The 11,158-nt window shown below is 37.6% G+C and overlaps 1 protein-coding gene across 5 annotated transcripts in view; it reads left to right on the forward strand.

The window, feature by feature from the left end:
* LOC149185215 (uncharacterized) overlaps positions 1–10,866 on the forward strand; it is a 115,651-nt gene extending 104,785 nt beyond the window's left edge. For 3 of the 5 annotated variants that reach the window (XM_089417819.1, XM_089417820.1, XM_089417822.1), the window contains 5 exons: positions 2,538–2,822; positions 3,925–4,273; positions 4,419–4,571; positions 9,664–10,224; positions 10,383–10,866. In XM_089417819.1, the coding sequence (XP_089273945.1) occupies positions 2,538–2,822; positions 3,925–4,273; positions 4,419–4,571; positions 9,664–10,224; positions 10,383–10,571 (1,537 nt within the window). In that variant the 3' untranslated portion in view covers positions 10,572–10,866. Of the gene's footprint in view, positions 1–2,537; positions 2,823–3,924; positions 4,274–4,418; positions 4,661–9,663; positions 10,225–10,382 lie in introns of those variants that run through there. The other 2 variants (XM_089417821.1, XM_089417823.1) reach the window with 2 other exon arrangements.
* Positions 10,867–11,158: the final 292 nt, after the last annotated feature.

Here is an 11,158-nt window from a genome sequence, read left to right on the forward strand (position 1 = left end):
ATGTTGATGACTTGATCATCACTGGTGCATAGAGACTCATTGAGGCCTGCAAGAGAGATCTTGCTTTAGAGTTTGAGATGAAGGATATCGGCTTGATGCATTATTTTTTGGGATTGGAGGTGTGGCAGGAGGAGGGGCATTTCTTCTTGGGACAAGGGAAGTACATTGTGGATATTCTTAGCAGATTTCACATGGAGGACTGCAAACCCATGTCTACACCTATGTTCATTAACTGGAAGAAGCTTCACGCTTCTGATTCCGAGTTGGTGGATCCTACTCTATACAAACAATTGATTTGTTGTTTGATGTATTTGGTCAACACTCGACCAGATATATGTTTTGCAGTTAACACTATGAGTCAGTTCATGTGTGAGCCCAGGAGAGTGCACTGGGTGGCTGCAAAACACATTCTTCGTTACTTGCAGGGGGCTGTGGATTTTGGTCTGGATTATAGACAGGGTGATGGAGTGAGACTGGCAGGGTACACGGATTCAGATTGGGCAGGTTGTGCTTCAGATAGGAAGAGTACTTTCGGGTGCTGTTTTGGGTTGGGTTCGGCAGTTGTGTCATGGATCAGCCGGAAACAACAGTCAGTTGCATTGAGCTTAGCTGAGGCATAGTATATGGCTGCTAGTTTGGCTAGTTGTGAGGTCATATGGCTTCGCAAGATGTTGTTTGGTTTATGTGGTCAGGCATTGAGACCTTCAATAATTTGCTGTGATAATCAGAGTTGCATAAAACTCACGGAGAATCCAGTTTTTCATGATAGGTCAAAGCATATTGAGATCAAGTATCACTTCATTAGAGACTATGTCCAAAAGGGAGCTGTCAAGCTTGAGTACACTTCCACAAATGATTAGGTAGCGGACATTTTCACCAAAGCCTTACCACGGGGCAAGCATGTCTACTTCAGAGACAAGATGGGAGTGGTGAGGAACACTTTCCTCGGGAAGAGAGAGTGTTAAAATTTGGGTACCAGAGGACAAGTGGTTCCCTAAGGCTTTGATCTTTGGCCTAGGGAAAAGTGTCCAAATTTATTTTTTACTTTTCTCCTAAAATGACTTTATAAGTGGTAAAGTCAATTTAATTTAAAAGTGACTTTTAAGTGGTAAAGTTACATTCTAATTTAATAGTGACTTTATAAGTGGTAAAGTTACATTCTAATTTAAAGGTGACTTTATTAAAGTCAATGAAGAATTAGAAAGTGAAAAAGTGACTATGGAAATAAAAGGCTAAGTGGGTCTTTATTTAAGTGGGTGAGTTAAAAAATAGAAAGTGAGAATTAAATGCACATTTATTCTCATCCCTAGATCTAAATGAATCTCAGCCATTAGATCTTAGGGTAACCCAAAAGGTCATTTAGAAAATAAAAGGAAAAGAGAAGAGGAAAAGATCAATTCATTCTTTCATGAGTATTTGAGAGAGAGAAGAGAGAGCAAGGAGAAAATTTATGAGCAGTGAGGAAGTGAAGGAGAGCAGCAAGAAAACATTTCAGCAAATCTGGGCAGTAGCATTTATTGGCACACATCCCAAGGAGCTTGGTTGGCTGAAAAGTGCAGTTTGAGAGCACACTTTATCGAGGTTGGTTGTGGATATAGGAGAGCATTTGCTAAGGGAAGCATTGGAGCAACTACCTTGGCATGTTAATTTTTCTAACGCCAGAATTTGACAAATTATTTCCTTGTGAATTCCTTGCAAGAAATTAAATTTAATACAGCTCACAGAATAAAATGCACACACTGGGATGGCCTGCCTGTGACTCTGCTCACGCCCTTTTCGTGTTGGCCGTGGCTGCTATACAGCCCACAGCCTCTTTTTGGCTGCCCGCTGCTACTGTATGGTGCGTGACCCTATTGTACGGCGAGGTCTGCTGCTGTACAGTGTGACTGTCCAAAAATCTTGCACAGCCTGCAATCTGCCCACTCTCAGCTTGTACAGCTACCTATAATTCACCCTTCAATTTCTGGTGGCTGGGTTTCCTTCTTTTGGAGAGAAAGCGTTGACAAATATCATTGCTATTTTAACATTGTTCTATTATTATTTAAACTTGAGTTTACTATTTAATTTTTATTTGGAGTACTTTTTAAAGGTTATGTTTGCAACAGGTTTGAACAGAAAAGAATTATTTATCAATTGATCTAAAACATCAGGTATTATGGAGAAAGAATGCTATCCGGAATAAAAAGTGAAAAATATTATTATACAGGCCACTTATATTTTTAAAAATAAATATACAACTTTTTGGAGGCATGCTGATATGTATTTTTAGTATTTACTACATATGGATGCTTTGAGTTTTGCAATAGAAGTGTCCTCCCATTCAACTATCTGTCTAAAACTGTTTATGGCAATCTTTAGCCTAGTTTCAGATCCGCTTGTAAACTGGGTCAGTATTTTGAATGGCTCATCTCTGAAAGGAAAGTCAGAGTCTATTGAGTTACAGTATTCATAGCAGATGTATGTTGGGTATTTACACCAGTAACTTTCCATGTTGCTTTAGTAGATTTATACAACCTAATATTGGATTTACTCTGCAGGATCTATGAGCTTTGTATGAACCATGATTCTGTTCCCATACAGGGCATAGACCACCATCCACAACAGCCTCATCTGCAAAAACGGCTAGAATTTACAGGTGCTGATGCTGTAGAAATTGGAAATATTGCAGAGCCACATGTTATTCGAACAGCAACTTCTATTGTCCCACTTGGTTGGAGTGGAGTTCCTGGTGAGAAGAATAGCTCTGAACCATTGAGAGTTGACGTGCATGGCTACAGTTTGCATATGTGTACTCTATTTCAAGCACAAGTGAATGGATTCTGGTAAGCTGCATGAGTCCTTTTCATGGTGGTTTAATCAGTGTGCCAATCTTTTTGGTGGGCTTAGAATTTAAATTTACAGTGAATTTCCTCCAGAAAATATTTTCTTTAAAATTGCTTATAAAGATTGTCATGCTTGATCTCCATTAGTTTGGTTTGATACAATTGAAGCCTTCTGATTGAAAGTCAAGCATCTTTTCCTCCCCATTCATATGGTTCTGAAATGTGATGGATGCATTATCTTTTCGTCTATGGTTGGTAATTTGTACCTTGTGAAGAAATTGTGCATTTTAACTTGATTTCTGTAAGTGTCTTGCATTGATGCTCTTCATATGCTCAATTCTCAATTAGTTGGCAGACAAATAAACTAGCATTACCAATATGTATTGCTAAAGATGAACACACAGATCCACTTTTCTGAATTGCTTGGTTTATTCTTTAGTTTGGCAAATATTATCTAAAAGAACAGGCATATGGTGAAGTTCGTAGACATGTTTCTCGTTGCTGCCTTCTGGAATACAAATGGAATGTGAAGAAATACATTGTGATAGGCACCCTACAGTATCACTGGAAATTTATCTCTGTTGTATTGATGATCAAGAACTAGGAATATGCCTGTTAGGGAGATGCTGGAAAGAGTTTATTAATTCTCCGTAGGTGGAAGTTTGGTTCCCCGTTATTAATTTGTACTCCTTAAAGAATCAACCGCAATATTGTAGGCAGTGGGTCATGCAAAATTTAAACTACTAATTTGTTTTTGTTTGTGGGTCGTTTTAAAGATTTCACTCATACAGAAAGCCTCTATGAAGGGAAACAAGAAATCAGATAGTTAATGTAAGGTAGTTGCAACCATTGAAAAATGTTACTTTTTATTTGATTTCCAGAATGTACTGTATCTGATCTTATAAGCTTCCTGATGAACTTTTAGCAGCATGCTGTATAATTGTATTTTCAACATCTGGTATCAGTTTGTTTCATTTTGGCAGTGTCCATTCAGGTATTCATTTTCATGTGGTATGAAGTTTATGGAGTGGGCATTATACTTAGTCCTACAACCTCTGTTTTCCTTAACTTGTTCTATTATGCATTGGTCATGGTATTCTAGGTGTTCAGCTACGGTGGAAACATTACCGTTGCCACTATCTGGTAATTATGCACACAAAAAGTTACAGAGAATGCGTATCCAAATTGGTGCTCCTCTTAAACAAGCACCAGTGAAGAAGTACTATGCAACACATATAGATTCAAGTGCAACTGTATCAGAAGATTTACCTGATCAGGGCATAAATGCTACAAAATCAATGGCAAGTCATCAAGATGAGATTTCCAATGAAGCTGCAGATTGTCAACATGAATGTACTAATGAGGTGATTATTCATTGTACCAGCGATTTTGTGGCAGCATCCAGGAAAGTTTATATGAGAACTCGTCGTATTCGACTAGTGGGATTGGAGGTATAATGCGATCCCTTTGCTAAATAAGAAATTACTTCAAATATCTTGGATATATCTGTCACGAATCAGGAGTTAACACCACATTCTTTTTACACATTACTCATTGGTAATGGGAATGTAAACTTTTGATTCATTGACTCTGCAGGGTGCTGGTAAGACTTCTTTGTTCTCTGCATTGTTAGGACAGGCTAGAGGGATCCACAATTCTAGATGTGAGAGGATACTACCAGATAATGATTGGCAAGAAGGGGTTGCTAGAGGAATCTGCTTCATTGATCCTGCAGGTGTGAACTTACAGGTACAAAAGATATTTATGATACAAGGCAGTGGACATTTTGTATCTTTTGTCCCATTTTTCTTGCTTGTGATGATCAGCAGGACTCAGATGTATGTGCACATGCACATTTTCTGTAGTTCCATTTCATGGATATACTATACCATATAAAATTCTCTTTCCAAATTTACCAAATTTGCAGCAGTTAGGCTTGATAGTGCCCTGCTTATCAAACATGTGTGCACACAATATTGTGCAAGTTGCAGAGTGAAGAAAATATTGATTGTATTATTAAATATGTAAAATGAGATACAAATGTCATGTCTTGTGAGAAAGATATACTATGGTGGAAACCAACTTTATGTGACTAGATTCTGGGGATGCTACTAATGGTGTATTATCTATTTCAATGTTGCGAACATCGGCATTGGGATAAAATCGACAAGGGTCTGAAAAACAAAAAAATCGTAAAAATCGGGAACATATTGGTAAAAATTGGCAAACATCGGCAAAATTAAGATACCATAAAAATATCTTTAAAAATCGGCAAACATCGGCTAGGCTCTTTGGCCGCTTCTGCTCTGGTTCTGGTATGATTTGAATTTTTTGAAAAAAATGGTTCTGGTTTGTTTCAGATCGTGATAACATTAGGGTCAACAACTGAGGCGTAGCTGAAAAAGCTTGCTTGGTAGAGGAAGGAGTTGAAAATTCAAATACAATAATGCTACATAAGTGGTATGTGGAGATATAAACCCAAGAAGAAGCACATTATGACATGGATAATCTCAACCTAGAGGGAGAAATTGTTGATTTTTCAAGTGCAATAGAGACAAACACAATTTTTTGAAACTGATAATTACTTCCAATGATATTGATTTTACTTTAGCACATTCCAGTCTATCATGAAGCAATTATACTTCAGAAAATTAAACCATAAATGCAGTAGGACAGTAGAGATCACAGTAGAATAACAATGAACAGAAACACAAGAAATATTACTTTGGGAAAACCATAACTAGGGAAAAACCTAGGAACATTTTATTAGGAGAAATTGTCCAATTCAACAAGAGATACAATCTGATTTTCCAGTCAATCTAGGTCAAATTGACCACAGAAACAAGTCAGTCAAACCTGGTCAAACAGACCAAATTTTCGGCCTTCCTGCTGCTGACTCATAAATTTGGTCAACCCTGGTCAACAGGGCTGAATTTCGGCCTCCTGCAGCTCCTTCAAAATTCGGTCAACCTGTGATCAACTGCTCAGAAGAACTGCCCAGAAAATCTCAGTCAAACAGTCAAACTCTGCAGCCACACATGCGAGCTAGCCTGCTGGTCAATGCTGGTCAAATGTAAAATAAACTCGGCTGCCACAGAAGATTATCATTCACAGAAAACTCGGTCTCTTTCCTCAGCTTCTTCCATGTGTGAATAGAAGAATAGATGTGTATAAGATGATCCGAATTCCTTCAAGTGAGGGAAGTCGAATGTATATCTCTAGTGGTTGAAGGTGTTGAGAAATCCATAGGGCAGCATAGTTAGGGTTTTTATAAATTTGATTTATTTTTACTTTGACACTTTCTTGTGATGTTTCTTATTAGTTCTTCTTTCCAATTATTATATTCTTATCATCAAGACAAATGCCGAACAATAAAGATCACAAACACAATAGAGAACACAAGATGTAGGCACTCAGCCAGAGCAAAACCCCTCTTCTAGGGTTCGAACCAGCCACTTAGACCCGGAACTATCAGCCTCAATAAAACGACAATGCTGCCCTTGACTGTGGGAAAGGGTCCACGCAAATCTGAAGGAGTAATTGGCTCTCTTCTGAACTCGTTCTCAGCTCAATACGCCTTTTGTTCAGCTGAAAAATGGATTCACAGCCTGCCCAGAATGATTGATAATCTCCAGCAAGGGACACACTGCTGCTGTTAAACTTCAATGAATCAAACCCTTCTTGGTGGATACGTCCAACACCCACGCTCAGTGATATTGTGGCTTCAGTATATACTATAAAGGAGGAAATTGACTTTAACAACAAAGGTTCAGTTCAGAATCAAGCATTTCAACTATCAAATCCAACTAGGGTGTTTATTTCAACACCGAAGTTGGCTATGACAGCTAGGGTTCCAAAATCCTAAGCTTCTCTTCAAGAAAACTCTCCAAGAGCTCCTCTCCAAAACTCAAAATGCATGAATGAGGAGAGACTCCTCATTTTCCTTATTTTATAAACTTAGGGTCACCTTTTTGCCTTCCTTTTATTAAATTAACTTTTATGAAGTCACTTTATGATATTTCACTTTATAAAGTTAAATTGACATTTCGCTTGCCTAGGAAATGTCACCCTTTCTCCTTTTTAGACTTTATAATGTTTTCCTTAGGCAATTTAAGTCCCCTTTATTAAATCTTTCCCTGCTTTAGCCTATGGGCATTGGGAACCACATTAGGCTAACGGACTCTGTTGTAAGCTTCTTAAGTGTTTGGGGACATTACAATGATCATATCTCAAACATAATTCAGGACAAGTGGATTCATTAAAGATTCAAGAGATATCATCTCAGTAAGAATCAATACTCATGCATGCTTGGAATCTGCTACAGAACATATCTCCAATCTACAAGTGTGAATGATCACAACTGAAACTTATTCTACAGAAGATTGAGCAATTCAAACATAGTAGATCAAACAATACAGAAGATCTTTGTCAAACTAGTGAATTTGTTATTGTTATATTCACCTTGGCTTAGGGCATCAGAACTTCAGAGCGAAGATCAATCATAAATAAAAAGATTATGTGAAAAGATTACTTCATTAACCTACCTGGAATTCGAATGATGTTTGAAGTTGCCAGATTCCTCTTAGGCTGATCTTAGCTCAGCTTCGTACCAAATCTTAGGATCCTTTTTAGATCTGAGGCCTTTCGACCTTCCTAAGATTACATCTGATGTAATTTGTACTGAGATATTTCAAATGTCCTGAAGCTATGTCTGAGGTCTCTCGGCTTTTTAATGATGGAGCAGAGGTCATGTTTGGATTTACCTAGGCCTGCAACCTAGTTTAAGGTTCCTCTGTCTTCCTAAGTCCTTCTTGGCTCACTGAGACAGATTCAGAGGTTTTCAACCTTTCTTTTAGTCACATGTGGTCAACTTCTGCAACCAAATTCGGACTAAGATCTAGGCTTAGATAATTTTTGACCTTTGGCCTTCCAATTTTGACAGACTTCTTTGGTCCTTACGTAGATAGACTGAGGCTTAGGACTTGGCCTTCTTGCAAACAGTGCTATTGAACTAGGACTTCTTCCATAACAGATTTTCGACCTATAATTTTAGTGAACCCTCTGAGGCCTTTAGGCCTTCCATAGTAGATGGAATCTAAGATTTGACAGGGCTTGATTTCGTTTTGCACATAACTTGTTCTTATAGAATTTCAGTAGCTCCTTTTTCTTATTTCGATTGAGGTCTCTTGGATTCCTGCTAGGGCTTTGTCCCTATTCTTCTTTTGCTCACACATGACAAGTCAGATCTAGATTACGTCCCTTCTTTCACCAGAATAGTGATGTGAATTCTAGAGCTTGAGATAGATTGGCTTCTGTTTCTTTTAGTGATCCCTTTTACTAGGACTCTTTCAACAGACTTTCGACCTTTATACTTCGGCCTTGAGATTGGTCTTCTCTGAGTTACTCAACCTTCATGAATTTGCACTGCTATCAACTTAGGATTAGGGCAAAAAAAAAGCTTATTCTCCTTTAGATCTACTCCTTCCTTTTCAGAACTTAGACTGTGATAAACAAGTTGACTACTTCAAGGCTGCTCTCATATCCCAGCTTTGATACCATGTTGAGTTTTTAGGGATCTTCTAGTTCTTATCTGATAATTACTTTATATGATTTCTTAATTTAATTCTTCATTTATTCAATTTCGTCATAAAACAATTACACACAAGATCTTCAACCATAGACATTAGGATCATAAAGAAACAGCCAAATCAAGAACACAAACAATTTACCCTGGGAAAACCCACATGGGGAAAAACCCAGCAACCTTTTACTTAGAAATCATTAAGTTCAATAGGGATACATCATTCAAATACAAGGTCAAACAGACCAACCATATAGCTAGGTCAAGCCTGGTCCACTGCCTCCTAGTCAAGTGATGAGTCTGCCCATTTAGAAAATTCGTTCCTGTACTTTCCTCAGTAAATTTGGTCCTGCAACATGCCTCTGAAATTCCGTCCTGCAACCCTCTGAAATTTGGTCCTGCAATTCTCTGAAATTCAGTCCTTAGATCAGCTACTTCATTGCCTCAGAAAAGGTCCTTTCTATCTTCCTCATACTCACCTTATCTTGCTGCCTTAGGAGATTCGAATTGCTTGCTTGAGCAGAAGATCTGAATTGTTCACTTGGAGGGAGGTGGAATGCCTCATATATATAGTAGACTGGCTATCCAAATGGGTGTGTCTATACTGGGGCTGAATTGACTAGGAGGATGGCCGAAGTGGCTATTTTGGAGCCAAAAAATTCATTTTTCAAAAATTTGAATTTTCTCTTTTCAAAAACTGACATGAAAAACATCTCATACATTTTCTTCTTTTGACAATATGCTTTACAAATACATTAATGACAAAAATAAATAATAATGATGAAGACCGACCATAACTACAAAAATTTAACAGAAGCATCATCGATCTCCCCTATTATTCATTGCCAAAATAAGTCCCTGCTACCTAGGGTTATTGATACCATTGATTGTAGCGAGAATCAAAAGAGATCCTATTACCTTACGGAAATTACAATATAATTATTTCAATGAAGGTTTAAGTTGGTGAAATTCATTATTCAGATAAATGTAATGATCAGTAAACGTTTCCTTCAACTTTTATATTATTCTGTCCAATGGATAGGCATAGATGTGTGTTGCATCTTTGGATAGGTATCTGTATTTTTTTGGTCTCTGTTACTGTTGCATTTTGTCATTGATGGAAAGTTGAAACAAAAAATGTTAGCATCCTAAAGCTTAAAAAGACTAAAAGCATCCTAAAGCTTAAAAAGACTAACTTGTAGCGTGCTTCTATTTTTGAAATATTCTACTTTCACAATTCATGACCACTGTTGACTGCAGGATTTACCTGCAGAAGCTACTCATTTGAAGAAAGAGCTGTCAATTGGCTTAGGTCAACTGAACAAGAAGATTGATCTCGTTATTCTTGTGCATAACCTTGCACACAAGATACCTCGCCTTCATTACCCTTCAGCTGCCACTCATTCCCGTCCTGCACTTTCATTGCTATTGGATGAAGTTGATGCTGCTGGTGTTCCATGGGTTCTTGCCATCACAAACAAATTTGCTGTCAGTGCAGATCAGCTAAAGTTAACAGCTAAAAATGTCGTGGAAATGTATAAAGTGCATTCAAACATGTTTGTTGTGGTTAACTCGTGTGCTTATGCAGTTCATGGAATTGGAACTGAATTAAATGGATGGAACTCAGGTGAAATAACTTCCAAGGAACTAAATGCGAACAACAGAATCCAAGGATCAGTACAAAGATTAATTTCAGCTCCCATAAGCCTAGTCCAGATGCCTTTTCGAAAGAAAGAGGTTATCTTACCGATTGAAGGTGTGAATACCTTGTGGAAAATTATACAGCATGTGCTGATGAGCAATGAAGAGTCTGCCTTTCAGGTAAGCTCCGGAAGACACGGACATGTGATCATTTGCCTCTTTTATTGAATATTCAAACTAGTTATACTCTTTGCTAGTGGTGCATTATTCTGAGAAAATTTCATGAATGCCTGCATCATCATGGCCCTAAATATTTTATTTTTATCGATTATGTTAAGGAACTTGCTAGAGAGAGATTATTAATTGAAGAAGCAAGGGAAAAATCTGAGATAGCAGTTCCGGTCGAGTATTCAAATGGTAAAGCAGATTCAGTATTCGCAGCTACAGTCGGTGCCGCTCTAGGTGCAGGTTTAGGGATTATCATATCTATCATAAAAGGTGCAGCATCAGCTTCAAGAAAGCCTTGAAAGTAGCTGCTATTAGTGGGCGCAAACACGGAGTGAGTGGTTCAGTGCATTCTCTTCTTTTGCTTAAATTCAACAGTATGGAGCATTGTATTATAATACGGAACTACGATTTATCTTGTATCATAGCACTGGCATCTGGCAATTATAAATGTCTGACATTTGATTTTAAACACTGTACCAAAAGACTGAGCCCGGAATGCTTGAAGTGCAATCTCTCGATTGTTGAATTGATGGGCTATTGTAAAGATGTGTACATAGATTTATTTTAATTGATTTTATATAATTCATTGTTTCACTCTGTTTTGCACAAAAGTGGAAGAATGCATATTCTCTTGCGGCAACACAATGAGCGTTATTGGCCTGTAGTATGACAGCCAGTATGACCCGCAGTGACAATCTATTTCATATCTTAATAATTGTGTTAATAGGTGCTTTACAGTACAGTACGGCAGTGAGGTTATAGTTGTAAAATATTATGTTGATTTTTAAAAAATAATAATAATATATAAATTTGGGTTAGTCATTTGATGGGTTTATTAATGGTGGTTTACATCTTTAATATTTGTTTATGGTATTTTGTTATGATG

Source organism: Pinus tabuliformis, chromosome 3_2 (genome assembly GCF_031772625.1).
Source record: "Pinus tabuliformis cultivar Carrire ecotype Pingquan chromosome 3_2, CPIR1, whole genome shotgun sequence".
Classification (NCBI taxonomy): domain Eukaryota; kingdom Viridiplantae; phylum Streptophyta; class Pinopsida; order Pinales; family Pinaceae; genus Pinus; species Pinus tabuliformis.